The sequence below is a fragment of the Pan troglodytes genome, chromosome 8 (assembly GCF_028858775.2).
Source record: "Pan troglodytes isolate AG18354 chromosome 8, NHGRI_mPanTro3-v2.0_pri, whole genome shotgun sequence".
In the NCBI taxonomy this organism is placed as follows: domain Eukaryota; kingdom Metazoa; phylum Chordata; class Mammalia; order Primates; family Hominidae; genus Pan; species Pan troglodytes.
Window position 1 is genome coordinate 144,429,420 of NC_072406.2, and position 18,302 is coordinate 144,447,721.

The following is an 18,302-nucleotide window of genomic DNA, read 5'->3' on the forward strand; positions in this document are numbered from 1 at the left end:
CTGATGTCCCCTGAGAGGCGTTTGCAGTGGGCAGTGGCTGCCCACCTTCCCCAGGAGGCACTGGGGCAAAGGGTCCCGGAGATAGCATGGGCTTGAACCCACCCACCCGACACCCTCCTTCCAATACGTGGGACAAGGGGACGTGGCTCAGGGCTCCTCTGTGGTGACCGGCAGGGCGGGCGCACAAGCCTCCTGTGAGGGTGCCTGGAGACGCAGCTCAGGGGATCACCAGGACACCAGTGACCTGGTAGGGCTCGCCATGAGAGGGCCACAGAGCCTGCCACCAGCTCGCTTCCTGGGGCTTGGGGCTGCCATCTGCGGAGGCCCCCACAGGTTGCAGTGAAGGCATCTGTGCCTGCCAGGAAGCGGCACTAACTGCACTGGAGGGGGTGTCCCGAGCCGCAGGTAAGTGAGGGAGGGAGGTGGGTGCTCGGAGGGTGAGGAGGCTCAGGGATGGGGGCTCACCTTCCGCAGCAAGGCCACCATCTCCTTGGACCACGTGGGGACATACTGGACGCTCACGGTGCTGAACAGCTGCACCAGGGACTCCACGGCGTTGCTGGAGTGGATGTCATAGGGCCTCTGGAGACAGGGAGGCAGTGCTGGGCAGGTCCTCCTGGCCCCCAGGACACCCAGGACAATGCCAGACACAGGTGCCATCGCCCTAAGAGGACCCCCTCCCCCCACCCCAAGTGCAGGCACAGCTCTGAGCACAGCCTGGCCTCCACCTGCCGCGGAGGAGCCTGGGTGAGATAAAGCTTACGCCTGGGTCCTGCACCATGGCTGCTGCGCCCATCTGGCTGGGATCCCAGGGGGCCTGGGTCCAGGTAGATCAGCCCCAGAGGGCCAGGAGGGAGCTGGCTTCCTCAGAGGTGGGGTCCTGTGCAGGGCTGAGGGGTACGGTCCACAAGAGGACCCCCAGCCTCCCGGTCTCCAGGACTGGTTTCACCGTGGCCACAAGGGTAAGAGCACAGGGCCCCAAAAGAAACTTTTTGTGGAAAGTTCCGAGGCAGCACCCCTGCTGGCCAGTTCTCAGCCTTGTCCACCCCCACAGAGGCTGGCCTGCAGGCACCAGCAGCGGCCCTGGGAAACCACAGTGAGTCTGTCCTTCCTCCTCCTGCTCAGGCATTCCATCACCAACTACACACTTCGATAAAAGCGTGACTCCTCAGACACAGTGGAGACATCCCTGCGCACCTGGGCACTGGGGCAGCCACCCCCTCCCCAGCACTGGTGGGGGCAGAGAGCAGGGGCCTGGCAGCCAAGCCCGGGGGCTGCAGGGGGTCCATACCCATCCTCGCAGCAGCTCATAGGCCATCACCCCCACCGACCACCAGTCCACCTCGAAGGAGTAGCCGGTCCCGCCGTTGACAAAAGAGTGGAAGATCTCCGGAGCTTTCCGACAGAAAGAAGGAAAAACAGCTGCCATGGGGTCACAGCACGGACCCATGGGCACAGGGCCGGCACCTTGAGGCCACATCCCGAGACCAGGCTGCCTCCAGGGTGGGACAGAGAAGCCACCGAGGTCTTGTCCTTCCCACCTGGAGGAAGCCAGCTCCCATCTGGAACCCCAGCTCGGGCTCACCCATGTACGGCTTGGTGCCTGCTAATGCCGTCGCCCGCTCCCCGTCCTTGATGATGGTGGCAATGTTGAAGTCGGTCAGGTGTGCATGTCCTGTGCAGAGAGGGGTCAGGTGTGGCTGTCCCAGGACCAGAGAGGCATCCTTGTGTGCAGGATCCTCCTCCCCTGACAGGTCCATCCCTGCCACCACCCACCTGGGCTGCCCACACCCAACCCCACACACCTCTCTCATCCAGGAGAATGTTGTCAGGCTTGACATCTCTAGAAAGAGCAGAAAGTGGGAAGGTGAGTTGGGAAATCTGCCCTGTTTCTGCCCTGGAATCTCTGTCACAATCCCTGGAGTCCCCAGGACATCCCACCAACCCACTCGAGGCAGAGGCCTGGGAGCTTGACTTGGTCCTTGGATGATGCTAGGACCTCACACCCCTGCATGGGGGCAGAGGCGATGAAGTCAGCCACTTCGTTCCCTGTGGCATCTGGGCAGCAGCACACACCTGGCACCAGATGCTGGGAGGGGGCCTGGAGCCCCAGAGGACGAGAGCAATTGCTGGCAGGGTCTGCCCTCCCCCTCCAAGACTCGGCCTCTAGGAGACCAAGCCACCTCAGCTCTTGCTTTGCCCCGACTTTTCCAGGTACACAGCCAGTGCTCAGTGACTGGTGCCTAGGTCATAATCAGACATCCGAGTCCCCAAGAGCAGAAATGCAAACACCAGTCCATTCGACTTTAAAATATACCTCACAGATATTTTCATTTTGTTCCATTGCTGCGGAATTTCAGCCTAATTTCTGCTTCCCAATTTCACTTCCTTCATAATCTGCTTCCTATTTTCTTTTTTTAAATTTTATTTTCAGAGCCATCACACCGGCTCTGCTTCCTAATTTCATCTGCTTTAAGCTAATGTTAAAATTAGTTTGGATTCCCTGGGAGGTGGTGGATGGGCAAACGGGAGCCTTCAGTTAAATGGACCAGGTGAAGGCCACCTGCTGTGACCCAGCCTGGTGGTCTGTCCACCAGGGCTAACAGCCCTCCGTGCCCAGTCTCAGCTGGGGCTGCTGGGACGAGGTCCCCCCAGATGGACACCAGGCACACAGCTATGGGGCTGACCTGGTCGGCACAGGTGCCACAGCTGGGGGCGGGCACTGAGGCAAGGGTGGGGCAGAGGAGCTAGACCCTCTCTGCGGGAGTACGGCCGCCCTGCCGGCAGCCTGACCTAAGGCTGCTTCAGCCCCGCCCACCTCAGCAGGTACCTGCGCCGTCTGCCACGCACACACCTGTGGATGATGTGCTGGCCGCGCAGGTAGTCGAGAGCCAGCGCCATCTCGCAGATGTACAGCCTCACCGTGTCCTCGGAGAACTGCACGTTCTGCTGCAGGTGGTAGCGCAGGTCCCCGCCCAGAAGCAGGTCCACGACCATAAACATGTCCTCCTCGTCCTGGAAGGAGTACCTGTGGGCACCGACGGAAGGCCTGTTGTGCGCACAGCTGGGGAGCCAGTCATGGCTGCTCCCACAGCTGACACACTCCCTCTAAGGACCACAGCCCCACCCCAGCATCAGCCACCAGGCATTCCCAGGAGGAGGGGCCTGCCCAAGGCACTGATTGCACCCCAGCCCAGAGCAGCTCTGAGCCCAGATCCTGAGGAAAGACACACCACCCTGTGCTGGAGGTGGCCCAGCTGGGGCCAGAGGCACCTGGGAGTGGCAAATGCAGAGCAGAGCTACAGTGCCAGCTCCGGGTGCTTCAGGCTGCCCGGCCTCCTCTTCGGTAAAATGGGGATACAGACATCTGCCTCGGAGGGTTGTTACAGAAAATGAGGCCGTGTAGGTACCACTCTTGACACTGTTGGACAAAGAGCTGGCATTTAACAACCAGCATCCATGGTGATGACGATGGCAGTGATGGTGGTGGTGGTGACGGTGATGGTGAGGATGACGGTAGTGAGGACTGAGGGTGGTGGTGATGGTGATAACAGTGATTGTGGCCGTGGTGGTGGTGGTCGTGATGGCGATGATGGTGAGGATGACGGTAGTGAGGACCGAGGGTGGTGGTGATGGTAACAGTGATCGTGGTGGTGGTGGTGGTGGTCGTGATGGCGATGATGGTGAGGATGACGGTAGTGAGGACCGAGGGTGGTGGTGATGGTGGTAACAGTGATTGTGGTCGTGGTGGTGGTGGTAATGGTGGTAATGGTGGTGGTGACAATAGTGATTGTATTGATTATAGTGATGACGGTGATGAGAGTGATGATGGTTGCAGTGGTGATGGTGGTGGTGATGGCGATGATGGTGGTGATGGTGATGGTGATGACAGTGGTGAGTTTTTCAGTCCCTAAACTCTCTCCCTCTCTGACTAGTGCCAGAGACTCCATGGGAGCACATCTCCATTGTAGGGAAGCCCTGGTCTTCCGGCAGGCTCAGAAGAGACACTGCATTAACCAACCCCAGCATGCCATGGCCACCTGGGCCACTGCCGGCCCTGGGGCACAGGAAGGGGGATAGATGAGGAGGGCTAGAAAGGGCCTGTGGGTGGCAGAGGCATCTCCGAGGCACGAGGGCCAGGGAGCACCAAGGGCAGGAGAGGACAGCCGGTGCCTTCCCGGCTTCAGGACGGTAAGTCTTTCTGCAGCGAGGCCACGGCAGGCTCACCAGAGGTTCACCAGGAAGACGTGCTCGATCTCCTGCAGGATCTCCAGCTCCCGGAAGACGTTGCGGACCTCGTCGCGCTCGATGCACTGCTGCTTGTTCATGTACTTCATGGCGTACATCTTCTCCGTGTCCCGCTTCTGCACAATGCACACCTGGAGGGCACAGGGCTGTTCGGCAGGACGCCTGAGGACGCCTGGGGACACGTGGGGACACCTGGAAATGCATGGGGATGCCTGGGGACGCATCGTCAGGACACAAGGGGACACCTGGGGACGCGCCGCAGCCCCTCTGCCTCCTAGACGCGGCAGGTGCATTCCTCTCTGCCACATATGGTAACACATTTGTTCTGGGGATTAAGATGTGGGTGTTTTGGAGGCCGTGATCCTGCCCCCCAGAGGTTCCTGTACAGCTTAGCATGTGGCCCTGGCGGCACCTGTCTCAGTGACATCCTGGCTCCGTGGCTGTTACTGAAGACCCCTCCCTGAGACTCAGTCCTGCGTTTCAAGTCTGCAGCAGGACACATCTGTAAACAGGCGCTATCTGCAAACAGACAGGGTCCAGCCTAAGAGCATCCAGGCGTGAGTTGGAGCCAAGCAGTGGCTGGTTGTGCGGGGAGCGCCCCTCACCAGCCACGACCTGGGCATGGAGTTTTGCCTTCCTAAACCCCAACATCCTTTTCCAGGGCTTGGAGCAGCAAGCAGCCCGGAGGGGTACTGGGGAATGAATGCGAAAACCCACTGAGCACAGAGCCCTGCGCTCAGGAAGCCTCATTAACCACGGCTGCAGCTTCACCCTGGACGCACATCACTCCACACTCCAGAGACCGCCTCCCGTCTCAACACCGTGAGGCCAAGGCCCCTCACCCTGTCCTGCAAGGAGACACGCAGAGTGAGCGTGGGGCTTGGGGGCCACCGCTGCCACCACAGCGGGACCCCCTCCGGGGCGCCAGTCCCCACATAGCTCTTCAGGCGCTGTACCCTCTGAGCATGGATCATCGGTGTCGACACTGATGCCGCAAACACACGGCTAATTGCTTAGCAGTGAGGATGAGAGTGAGGTGACGGGTGAGAAGCATCAATGAGCAGGGGGGTCCCTTGTGGCCAAGGATGTCAATCAGAATTGAGGATGAAGATCCCCAAAGGGAAGCCAGGAATTAAGGCACAAAATTGTGAGCAGCAGAGCCAACCCCTGTCTGCCACCCAGGTTGGGAGAGACCTTCCCAGGACAGGTAATCCAGACCCGTTTCCAAGGCCTTCCACAACCTCTGCTCTCTGGTCCTCAAGGAGTTGGAGCCCAGCAGGGGGCCTGGAGGAAATGGATGATTCTGGATCTCAAGGTGGGCCACAGATGGCCCTGGGCTCCTGGCTGCATGCCCGGAAAGCGTGGTGGCACACACCCGTAGTCCCAGCTACTCAGGAGACTGAGAAGGGAGGACTGCTTGAGCCTGAGAGGTTGAGGCTGCAGTGAGCCACGACTGTACCACTGAACTCAGCCTGGGTGACAGGGCGAGACCCTGTCTCTAAAAAAATTAAGTCAGATGATTAACAACCTTAATTCAATCTGAAATCTTCATTCCTCTCTGCCTCGAATGGTAACATGTTTGTTCTGGGATTTGGATGTGGGTGTTTTGGAGGCCATGATTCTGCCCCCAGAGGTTCCTGTACTGGTTAGTGTGTGGCCCTGGAGGCACCTGTCTCAGTCACATCCTGGCTCCGGGGCCCTTACTGGAGACCCCTCCCTGAGACTCAGTCCTTTTGTGAAGCAAAGCGGTGACCCTCCCTCCCCCAAGGGGCCACTGGGAGTCACACTGTGCACAGAGCACCGGGCTGGCCCAAACTAGGAAAGCATGTCTGATGGTGCCAAGCGGTGGCCTGGGTGGATCCGGCTGCAGCACTGTGGTGCAGGAGACAGTGGCTTGGCCTGGCACCACGGGCTCTAAGTGTGGCCTCTCCAGGAAGCTGACAACAGGCGTGGCCTCAGCACCTCCCTGCCCGGTGGGAGGGGAAAGCTGAGCCTGGAGGAACAGGAAGAGCCTTGTGTTGGGGGCTGCCCAGAGGCGCGTGTGCTGATGGGGGCTCCTGAACACGCGGCCACACCTGCTGAGGAGCGGGGGCAGCTGCAGGCAGCCCGAGAACAGACAGAGACTAAGCTTGAGCGAGGCCGCCTTGGGAGGGCGGGGCTGGGCGGGATTTCTCCTGAACTTCCTGCATTTCCTATGACCATTTTTTAAATTGTTATTTTGAAAGCCAGTTGAGGGTTTCAGAATGACAGTGAGCGTAAGCTGCGGCAGCCCCTGGCTGCCCCTGGCAGGACCCCCTCCTGCCACTTCCCACTGCCAACAGGGCAGAGTCGCGTGGCTCGGCAGCACGGCCTTCCTCCCATGCACACGGCCGCAGGAGGCCGAGGAGTCCCGTGCTCCCGACGGAAGCCCCAGCCTCACTCTGCACAGGCGCAGAAGCAACGGTGCTCTCCCACGCCAGCCCCAGCACCCGCGGCCTCCCGCAGACGGCCACCGCAGGCTCAAGGCGGCCACTGCAGGCTCAAGGCGGCCACTGCACGTCTGGAAACTGCTCCAGAAAGGCTGTTTCTTGCCCTGGGGCTGGGACCAGACAGGCTGTGAGACAAATATGGTGGAAAATCCGGCCCTCACCCTCTGCCCCTCAGGAGCCTGGCTTGGGGCCACTGGCTGGGGCCAGGGCTCTTGCTGCTGGGGGGGAAGCTGGCGGCGAGGGGGGGGGGAGCTGCAGAGCCCACCTCTGCCTGGAGCGGCGCCAGCACCCGCAGCCCAAGGCCGTCTTCAGCCGGTCCCAAGCCTCAGGCTTTCTGTCGCTTGTGCACCACCCCAGAAAGCTGCCTGCCCAGGCGACCCAACCCTCTCCGGGCTCCCTCTGCCCCTCCTGCTCACGATGCAGCTCAGCTCTTACGGGGGAATCTCTGGAAGAACACGCCTTCCCTTGGGGTGCTCAACCCCCACAGCCCACTCACCAGGGGACAGGGCACCTGGGCTTCCCGTGCCCTCTGGGCCCTGTCACATGTGCGGCGGACACAGACCGGGTGTCTACTCCAGACAGGACCTCACCCTCCTGCCAGACAGGCTCACCCAGGACCACCCGCTTTCCCAAGCATGTGGCCTGGGCTCCATCTGGGACCAGCCCCTTGGCCCTGTGACCCAAGCCTGCTCTCCCCGTCACACGCATCCCATCACCCACAGCCAGGGAGCAGGGACAGAAGAGCCGCCTCGAGTCAGGGCCTGGCCTCGCACACCCACGGCTCTGCTGTCCACCAGAACAAAGCAGCAGATCCACTTGCCTCCAGCCTGTTACCCCACCTGGGAAACAAACTGCCCTGGATGGTGGAGCCATCAGCCACAGTCCAAGCCCCTGGCCTGGCCCTGTGGGAGGAGCTGCCCTGAGGAGCAAGGGGAGGCAGGGTTACACTCAGGTCTCCCGAGTCTTTGGGCTCTGTGTCCCGGAACATTCTCAGCTCAACTGCAGTTCAAGAAAAGCTTGTAAGTCTTCCTATGTGCCAGCCCCATGCAAGGTACTGGCAATGCAGGGTGAGTGGCCATGGTGCCTCCCTGGAGACCCTGGTGGAAACGCCTCAACCCCTCGCAGCAGGCCCGAGTGTGTCCCCAAAAGACACAGCCACCAGGAGCCTCGGAATGTGGCCTTATTCGGAATAAAGGTCTTTGAAGATGTAATTAAGTTGAGGATCTGGAGGTCCTGAATTGGGATGGGCCCTAAAGCCAATGATAGACATCCTGATAAAAGACAGAAAAGAGAAGATGACGCAGGCATGGGGGTGAGGGAGTGTGAAGGTGGAGCAGAGGCAGCGATGTGAAGATGCCAGCCTGGGAATGGAGTGACGTGGCAGCAAGCTGAGGACACCACGAGTGGCCAGCAGCCACCAGACGCCGGGAGAAGGCACAGCGGGTCCTCCCACGGAGCCGCCCAGAGGACCCGCCCTGCCAGGTCTCAGGCTTCCCATCTCCAGGACTACAAGAGAAACTTCTGTTGTTTGCAGACACTGAGCTACGGAACTTGGTTGTGGCGGGAAACTCGCTTTCTCCACGCCTCCTGTGTCTCTGCATCCCTGATAACACCCTGCAGACTCTGAGCACCTGCGGCCACGCCTGCAGGGAGCAGCCTCACCTGCGCTCACGCTGCGCCCTCACCGGAGCACCTGCCAACCCAGCAGCCCGCTTCCCCTGATCTCCTTCACCATTTTCTGACCCAGGCCAGCAGGTGGGGAGCCTGGTCCTGCCCCTTATCACTAGGACCCGCCCTCCGAGGCCTGGACCGTCAGGCACGTTGAAGGTGGTTTGGGGTGGTGTGGGGTTTTCCGTTGAAATGGATTTGATTAAGTCAATCACATCGAAGTGCTCTTAGGTGAAGACAACAGAGAAGAGGGCGGGTCCGGCAGGCTCCCTCGGGCCCCTGATGCAGGAGGCTCCAACGAGCGGTGGCGTAAAGCCCTGGGTTTGGTGCAGTCTCTGTCTGGAGGGACCTCAGCACCCGAGATCACGCAGAGCAGTGTTTACAAAAAAGACTGGAAACCGGCGGCCTTTTATGACCAGGCCTGGGGGGCTGAGGGCAGGCAGGTCCGACTCAAACGCTTCCTCCAGGAAACCGGTCCCTGCTTTCCCAGCCGCTTCCTCCAATCACCGACTTAAGCCCAAAGAGGAAATGGAGTTTGAGGTCTCGCCACAAAGAGGAACAAGCCAACCCCGGGCTCCGGAGCCCTGGGCTTTTCCTATGAAACGCCACTGATGGGGAGGCCACAGTGCCACCCGGAGCCCGGGGCTTTTCCTATGAAACGCCACTGACGGGGAGGCCACAGCGCCACCCGGAGCCCTGGGCTTTTCCTATGAAACGCCACTGACGGGGAGGCCACAGCGCCACCCGGAACAGGCTGGTGCCTGCAGCCATGTGACTGCCAATTCAACCAAATGCTGTTTATGCATTTTGCAGATTTAAGTGATTCACCCAAGCTCTTTCTCTTTCCAAGTAATTTTTGTTCCCCAGAAGCAAATGCCTGACCACAAGTACCTAAGGCCTCTAAACGGTATAATGAAACCACCTCCTAACCCTTCCTGGGGGAGCTTCTGGTGTCCCAAGGAGAAGTAGAGCCTGGGGACGTGGCGACAGCAGGGCGGGACAGGGCAAGGAAGGCTCCCTCCCAGGGATCAGTGCCGGGCACCACAAAAACGGGAGGGTCAGTGTCCAGGACGGGGCTGGAGAAGGTGTCTGCAGCGGCTGAAGAAGGTGCAGCCCAGTATGGGGCCTCTGGGGAGGGCACTGGAGGCAGAGGGGTCCCCCAGGCAGAACCGAGCTCCCGTGCACTCCAGAGGCAGTTCCATCTCTCACTCTCCTCCTGCCCCTCCTGAGACCCCCCCCTGAAGCTGTTCTCTTGACGTCCCTGAGAAGCTGTGTCCCATGGGCCACTTGTCCCAGGCCCCTCTCCCTGGATGAGCTCAGGATTCTAATGCGGTGAGTGGGAATCAGTTTTGGGGTTTCAGTTTTCCCCCGATGCCTAGTAGCTGCTTCCTAGGCCATGGCTGGTGAAGTTAAGACGCCTCTCGAGGCCACAAACCTCTCGAGAAGAGGTGGACCCTGGCAGGCTCACCAAGGGGCCTGGGCGGCGGCTGTAGTGGCCATGCTGCTACGGCACCACCTGGCACTGAGGCTCTTGTTCCATCCACTGCAGATGGCAGGGGGGCGGTCTTTGTCCCAAGAGGCTGGGAACCCCCCATGCCCTATGGCTGTCAGGTGTTGGTGGCCAGGCAGGGGCACTCAGCCCACCGGCTTCCCAGGGGACGGAGCTACCTCCCAGGCCCACACGCGCTCCCGCCTAAAGCCCTCGTTTCGTCAGAACATTGCCGTGGGGCTAAGGCACACAGTTGCTGCGACTGCAGGACGGCCCCTTCGGCAACAGCTGCCTCCCCTCAGCTGCTTCATGCTGGCTGGAACCTTACTGGGCTTGGAAGAGCAGATGGGCCGGGGCGCCGTCTGAGTCCTCGCCACTGTGGAACCACTGTGGACATACTGTTTTCTGGTGCTTGCACGCAAGCGATCATTCCGATGAGGTCTGGGATTCTTGGCTATCTTTAAACAGAGCTTGGAGATGCTGCTCCTGAGTGGCTGAGAACCTGTGGCCTCGTGGACTCTCCCACTTGGGGATAACCAAGGCTCTTAACAGCTTGCCTGGCTACTCCCAGCTCTCCTCGCCCTGGGAGCGAGGACCTGTGTGCAGGATGTGCATAGTCCGTGATCCATCTTGAGGGCCACCCTCCATGCTGCCCGAGCTTGACAGCCGCTTCCAGGGGAGCTCTGCCGCTGTTTCTCCCTTGTGTCCTCCTGACACTTCCCGATACATCCCCGAGTTCTGGGAGGCACCTCCACGTCCCTTCCTCTTCTGCCACATTCCCATGCCTTGCCACGGTCCCCTCTGAAACAGCGGGGGTTCCTCCAGCAGGTTTGCCCACTTCGCTTTTTCTGCCTTGCCCTGCTCCTAGGTGAGGTCTCTATGAATTCTTGGGGGGACTCTGGGTACTCCTCCACTCAGAGAGCTTTCTCTCACCTGTTTCCACACAGCTGTGAGCCCAAAGGGTTTCACCCTCCACACCCTGCATCCTGTGCTCTGTATGGCCCCTTCTGAGCTTCCGGCCCCTTCAAGCCAGGGCTCTCCCCCTCCTGCTTGGGGAGTGGTGGGATGCCGGGGCAGGTGTGGCTGCCATCCGTTCCTGTCAGTCAGGGACCACCTTCTTGCATCTCTGGCTGCCTCGAGCCTGTGGCTCTTGTGAGCTGCTGGGGGGGCCTTGGGGGTTGGAGGTCAGGTAAAGACAGGAAGTCTGTGTTGTTCAAAGCCTTGCACATGGGCTAATTTGTTACAGCAGCCATTGGACACTTGTGCAGTATGCCCACCGGGGCAGGTGGGAAGCTTGTGTGGCACGCCCACCAGGGCAAGTGATGTGGCTGTGAAGGGACCTAGGGCAGGGATACACATTGTACAGGGGGCACCAGACACACGGTTGGGGAAGAAAGCAAGGTGAAGCTGTGACTGGTGTGAGTGGTGTGAGCAGTGTGAACTGTGTGAGTGGTGTGAGCTGTGTGACTGGTATGAACCGTGTGAGTGGTGTGAGCAGTGTGAGCGGTGTGAGCAGTGTGAACTGTGAGTGGTATGAACTGTGTGAGTGGTGTGAGCTGTGTGACTGGTATGAACCGTGTGAGTGGTGTGAGCTGTGTGACTGGTATGAACCGTGTGAGTGGTGTGAGCTGTGTGACTGGTATGAACTGTGTGAGTGGTGTGAGCTGTGTGACTGGTATGAACTGTGTGAGTGGTGTGAGCTGTGTGACTGGTATGAACTGTGTGAGTGGTGTGAGCTGTGTGAGTGGTGTGCCACCCTTGATGGCAGAAGCAGATTAAACAGATATGTTAAAAGAAATCAGGCCAGGCACTGTGGCTCACACCTGTAATCTCAATACTTTGAGAGGCAGAGGTGGGCAGATCACGAGGTCAGGAGTTCGAGACCATCCTGGACAACATGGTAAAACCCCGTCTCTACTAAAATACAAAAAATTAGCTGGGTGTGGTGGCGTGTGCCTGTAATCCCAGCTACTCAGGAGGCTGAGGCAGGGGAATCTCTTGAACCTGGGAGGCAGAGGTTGCAGTGAGCCGAGATTGCACCATTGCACTCCAGCCTGGCAACAGAGCAAGACTCAGCCTCAAAAAAAAAGGAAAGAAATCAATCAATCAATGGAAATATGAACTAAAATCTTTTTTACAAGGGATATTTCTAGAAGGAAGGAGAAGGCAGGAGGAAGGGACAGTGTCGGGGCCTCCAGGTGACGTGGGCAGCAGAAGCAGACAGGATGCTCAGGACACAGAGCCATCTGGGCCCTCAGCAAGTAAACAGCAAGGACAGGGCCCACAGAGTGACCGGCGGTCACGGACCCACCTCACTGCACAGACTCATCCAGATCCTGATTGAGAGAAACCATCAGAAGACACTCACAGACACTGGGAGAACACAAGCCTGGCGCAGTGTGACGGGATCGTAAAGACCATTGTTTCAGGTGTGGAAAAATACCATGGCGGTGGCTACGAAGAGAGTCCTCATCTTTAAACATACACACTAAACTATCGGTGGATAAAATGACACACTCTCTGGAATTCATGTCGGATACCGAGGGCACGGCGGGAGGTGGGCGAAGGTTGTGGCTGTAACAGGATTGGTGTCGCGTCGGTCCCTGATGAGGCCGGACCCGGGTGCTTGTGGGGGGGTCACAGTGTTCCTCTTCTATACCATGTGAGTTGCATCTTCTAAAAACTAGAAAAAGAGAAGAGTTGAGGCAATGCTTCCGTGGCCCCAAAGCCCACGCATGGGCCTCAGTCAGGAGCACAGAAAGGACCCCTGGCCCCTTCCCCAGGTGGCAGAGCCTGCGCATGGCCTGGTCAGCGGAGGGACGTGGTCAATGCTGGGACCTGGGCTCTGGGCCCACGCGGAGGCCCGACTGCCCCGGAAATGGCCAACAATGTCCCCGCGGTCCTGGATGCCACAACCTGTCATGAGGTTCGCAGAAGGGGGTGACCCGATGGGGTGGCCAGGGGCTCCCGGTCCAGATGAGGAAGCTGAGGCTGGGTGGCAGGTGGCAGCCCCACCGTGCACGGGCCCCACATACACTGGGCAGCTGTGTCTGCCACGTGTGGGCCCAGCGCAGTGGTGAGGAAGCTTCCTTCTCACTCGTGGGCTCGCTGCAGGACAGCCAGGAAGGCAGCCCAGGAGGGGGTGCCTATGACATATTTGAGACTGACCTGAGGCAGCATGACAAGTTTAACTTTCCACACCAGAACGGCTCAGTCACCCTCAACATGGTTTCCAGTACTATCCCCCACCCACCCCAGTGGCTCCAGCCGGCAGCCAGAGATAGAAACTTAGAGGTGTGTCTCCCACCTAACAGAGGCTTCCTCTCCCGGCCATTCAGACATGTGCCTGCCAGCTTACATGTCCATCACGGTGTGACCCTCAACCTGGTGCCTGGGGTTCACCCACCAAGCAGACCTCCTGTGGACCCGACAAACGTGTTGGCCCCAGGGTCCCTGCACTCCCTGCTTGTGCCCCCGACCTCCAAGTGCTTGTGGGCACCAGGCCTGCCACGCGCCCGCCAAGGTCTGTAAGTACTAGAAGATCTTCAGCTTCCACACTGTGGTTGTATCACGGAAACCCTGCCTGCCCCAGTTCCACCCCTAACGACGAGGCCGGCCCTCAGGGACCCACATGGGTGGATGGATCCCTTGGTCTCTGGCCACAGCCTCCCGACTGCTGAGACCGGAGCTGCCAGCTGGGTGGGTGGTTTCATTTTAAATGCCCACTCCTGCCCCTGGGCTCCCACTCCCTGACTGTGCTCCCTGGACTGTGCTCCCTGGGCTCACAGGCTGGGCCCCTCTGCCCTCCACTGGCGCTTGCTCCTCCCAAGCCAGGTGACCTGACCAGAGGCCAGTAGGGCCACCTCTCTGGCCTCAGCTTCCTTGCAGCTCTAAGGCAAAGGCAAGGACCATGCACACGCCTGTCGAGGGAAGAAAACGAGAAAATGGATATGAAAGTTCTCCTCCTCCTGAATCAGTCATGAGGGAAACAGCTATTTTAAGGCATAAAGGTGCAGCCTGGGTGACCCAGAGAGATGGGCCTGGCAAATTCCCACCGCCTTTTGGCCCATTTAGGAGCACGTGGTAACCACTCCTTCCTAAGCAGACTCTGCACCGAGGCCCCCACGCAGGGTTTCTTTGGTCCTGCAGTGGTGGCGGAGGTGAATCCAAAGCAGAGGGCGAGGCACAGAGGAACCTGAGTGTGCCGGTGGGGCTGGCCCCAGTGCAGCTCCACCCCTCTGCCCCCGAGTGCAGCTTCACCCCTCTTCCCCCGAGTGTGCCAGCGGGGCTGGCCCGGTGCAGCTCCATCCCTCTGCCCCCGAGTGCAGCTTCACCCCTCTGCCCCCGAGTGTGCCGGCGGGGCTGGCCCGGTGCAGCTCCATCCCTCTGCCCCCGAGTGCAGCTTCACCCCTCTGCCCCCGAGTGTGTGCCGGCGTGCCGGCGGGGCTGGCCCGGTGCAGCTCCACCCCTCTGCCCCCGAGTGTGTGCCGGCGGGGCTGGCCCGGTGTGGCTTCACCCCTCTGCCCCTAGAGCCTGGAGCAGAACCAGCCCTGGAAGAATCAGCTTCCCCACAGCAGGGAGAGCAGGATCCCCCTTTCCCGACCATTTAGGAACCTCCAGCTGCCGTGTACACAGGGCTCCTCCGGGTTCTCTAATCAGTGCTGCCATCCCCCTCCCAACGCTGGCCTGGTGGGAGGTGATCTGTTTAATCCTCAGCATCTCTGCCTCCCTCCAAAGCCACTGTAGTCAGACCCAGCACAGCCTGGAGCCCCCGAGACTCTCCAGCCCTGACCCTCCCAGAGAAAAGGCAGCTGCTAAGCGGGGCCCCTCAGTGTAGCAGGCAAGTGGACGAGGCCTGGGGAACTGCCAGCAGTGCTGGCGGGGGAGCTTCCTCCCACCATCTGGCCAGGGCACGGGGCAGCCTCCTTGGGACCGAGGCAGCTTCTACTGAGGACTGTGGTGCAGCAGCTGCTCTCGGAGGCCCCCACGGGAAGCTACACAGCAGGTCCAAGAGATCCACATGATTCAGAAGATGCCCCTTGCTTTAAAATGTAGGTTTTATTATCACACAGGTGGGTGAGATCAGGAGATGCCTGCCATTGATGAGACCGTTCGTTACAGTTACCAACAGGAGGAGGGGCATGCCACACCGTGGGGCCACACAGCAAAGACCAGGGTCTCGGAGGCAGACGACGTGAAGGGGAAACACAGGCAGAGCCTTAGCGGAGGGTTCCTCGGGAAAAGCGGGGAAAAGCGGGGAAAGGCGGGGAAAGCCAGGTGAGCAGGTTTGAGACTGGCCTGTGGGAATACAGCCCTGCCCTGGTTGTCTGGGGTCAGGCCCTGAGGTGATTCATGCAGGGGATGGGGGCTCAAGCCTGGGAAAGCATAGAGGAGACGGCTGGGGGTGAGCTGGGGGTTGCATTTGAAAGGCAACCAAAGGCAAGTGTTTCTGATCTCTAGGAAGTGGCTGGCCCAGGAGGGGCAGTCTCTCCAGGGTCAGCAAGGCCCTGACATTAAAGTGTTGGAAATACACAGTTCATACATGTGCAATGCATGCACACACACATACATACCACATACACACATGCACAGAGGCATGCACACACACGCAACACACAGACATGCAGGCACACACATGTTCATGTACACAGGTATGCACACACACAGAGGAGCGGGCACGCTGGGTGGACACTTGGGCGGAGACCAGGCTGCAGTGCCGGGGTGACTGTCCAGCCCTGTCGGGTCCCCAGTGCTCCTGAAACCCTCGCCCTGGGCCAGGCTGGACATGCAGGGCCAAGCACTCCCCAACAGAGGTCCAAGGGAGGAAGATCACACTGCACTTCACCATTTAAACCCCAAAGCCAGACAGGGTCTGCAGTGGCCAGTACTGCACTCCACAATCCTGAGAGCCACAGGCTGGAACCCTCAGGATGCTGGTGGGTATTTTATAGATGGTGTGAGGGCTCAGGACAAGAGCACTGTGTGCGCTGAGCCTCCCCACAGCCTGTCCTGGGGCCCTCGGTCCAGCCGGCAGATTCCTTTGGTCCCCACAGGAGAGCAGGTCAGCTCAACCCAGTAAACATTCTCCGGACCCAGCACCAGCAAACGGTCCTCCCCAAGCTGGGGGAGCCCATCTCACACACACAATCACAGAATCACAGTAAAGTCAGCAAAAACCCAAACAAAGCCTGTATCAAACCATCTTAGTCCCAACTAATGGAGTCCAGAAACGCCATTGCTCCAAAGTCCCCAGGGGCACCGCACACTCCCTGCCAGATGGGGGTCGCTCCATGCCACGCACTTGGCCGCCGCAGAGGGCTCCTGCTGCCCTGAGCGGGGTGGCCAGGCAGTGGGCTGGTGAGGAAACCAGAGCCTGTGCTGCTGGAAAGTGAAAGGCATCTGGGAGAAACCCAGGCCCAGCCGCCCGCAGTGACTGCAGCAGCCCCTGCCCCAGGAGCCCGGCAGCAGGCCAGCAGATGCTGCTGGACATCGTCAACTTTTAGCGGCCACTGATGGCTCCCTTTCAGCCAGGCTTCCCGGACACTAGGGGGCTGTCATGTGAGGGGTCACTCACGGCACATAGACCCGGGTTCCCCAGGTCCCAAGCCCAGGATCCAGGCCTGGACATCTCAGGAGCAGGGTCTGGACAGTGAGGACCGGGACGCATCACTCGCCATGGGAACACACGTCACAGATAAGCAACCCCCAGCACACCCAGCTTCCAATCGATGTCAGCATCCGCTGGCTGTGAACATGAGGAAGAAACGGAGCTGCCTGTCAGGCTGAGGTCACCCAGGCTGCCTTCCGGGGGAGCTGCCATCCTGGTGGCCTGGAGAGCACGAGCCCCCCCCCAAAGAAGACCCCCAGGGAAGCCCCCCCAGGGCAGAGCCTGGGCTACAGGCAGTGCTGACTCGAGCCGCCCGGGTGGTGGCCTGAAACCCATGACTCCAAGCTGGCAACTGAGTTTCATCCCAGAACCCAGACACCTCCAAGCTCTTCTCGGCCAGTGCTGCTCTCCACCTGCAGCGAGCCCCCCTGATGGATGAGGAACCCTCAGAACCAGCTCCTCCCGGCGTGGACTCAGAGGCCACAGGCTCAGCCACGGTGTCACAGTCACACATGGCAGGGTGGTCCTACAGCAGCCGCTGGCGGGTTGCCATAGCGACCACAGGCACTGTCTTCTCGCTGAGACGGCACAGGGGGCCCAGGTAAGGTGGAATCCAGAGGCCACGTACACAGGCCCTGCATGGGGGCATGGAGCTGGGGAGCCCGGCCAGGCAGACCTTCTTCACCCACAAACATGCTCATCCTCTTCTTGCCTCTCTGTTGGGTCCATCTGAGATGTGGGGTCACTGCAAGGACAGGCGGTTCCTCGGGGTGGGTGGGGGCTGTGGTGAAGGCCTTTTGACCTGTTTTCTTAGTTCTTTCCCCACAGCCTGGGAAACGCGGACGCCGTGTGCCTGTGCTTCTCTCTCTCTCTCTCGGACAGGGGGATGGCCTGGGGTGAGGGGTGCGCAGGGCAGGGCGAGGAGCCCAGCCAGCCAGGGGGGTTAGAGAGGAGAGGGCAGAGACCCACTTAGGGTCAAGGGGCGGGGCTGCACCCAACTGTGCCCACTGCCCAACAGCCAGCCGTGCCACCGAGAAATCCATCTGGGCAAGGGGCTCTCGAACCCCCAAAGGGGCACCACACCCCTAGAGACACGCCTCTGCCTCCTGATAGCTGTGCCCATCAGACACCGTCAAGCTGGCGTCCTGGTGCTCCCTGCAGCATTCTGGCCGAGTGGAAATCCGGCCTCTGCCCCTATAGAAGTCAACGGGAACACATGATCTCCTAGCACTTAGCACCTCACACCCCAAACACTCCTAGTTAAGTGAGGGCCTGGCTGTTATTCCCAGGAGCACCAGCCACAGCTTGGCAAAGCCAAACCCGACCCTCCACCCACACCTGCTGCCCAGGCTGGGTGCAAGAGCCACACGCCCAGCCCACCCAACTCCTCCAGCCAGAAGCACAGCCGTGGCTCCAAAGAGGCATCCAAAGAGGACGCTGACTGCCCCTTTGACAGCTGCGGGAAGGCAGGGCTCAGGGCCAGGCAGCGGCTCAACGACAAGGTCGACAATTTAACACCGGGAAAAGTTAGAAAATAAAGTCTGTTAGTCACGGCAGCAAAAAGTTCCACGTAACAACATGACATAGAATAACCCATAGGAACGACGTATCATCAACGGAGCAAAATGTGAAGAATCAAGATGAAAAAGCAGACGCCTATTTGGGTAAAAGACACTAGACCCCTAGATGGGTAAGATCTCAACTTTGCTCTCAATTAATCTGAAAACGTAATTCCTACCCAAATCCCAGCGGGGTTACTTTCGACCTTGACAAGACGTATTCAGAAGTCCATGTGGAAAAATAAACACGAAGGAAGAGCCAG

The 18,302-nt window shown here is 59.7% G+C and overlaps 1 protein-coding gene across 4 annotated transcripts in view; it reads right to left on the reverse strand.

Annotated features, from left to right (window-relative positions):
* Nucleotides 1-18,302, reverse strand: part of STK32C (serine/threonine kinase 32C) — a 126,037-nt gene that overhangs the window by 16,415 nt on the left and 91,320 nt on the right. For 3 of the 4 annotated variants that reach the window (XM_054660040.2, XM_508118.8, XM_009459543.5), the window contains 6 exons: nucleotides 4,228-4,379; nucleotides 2,855-3,028; nucleotides 1,806-1,843; nucleotides 1,586-1,675; nucleotides 1,292-1,395; nucleotides 466-582 (listed from right to left, as the gene is read on the reverse strand). In XM_054660040.2, the coding sequence (XP_054516015.1) occupies nucleotides 466-582; nucleotides 1,292-1,395; nucleotides 1,586-1,675; nucleotides 1,806-1,843; nucleotides 2,855-3,028; nucleotides 4,228-4,379 (675 nt within the window). Of the gene's footprint in view, nucleotides 1-465; nucleotides 583-1,291; nucleotides 1,396-1,585; nucleotides 1,676-1,805; nucleotides 1,844-2,854; nucleotides 3,029-4,227; nucleotides 4,441-18,302 lie in introns of all 4 variants that reach the window. The other variant, XM_063782363.1, reaches the window with a different exon arrangement.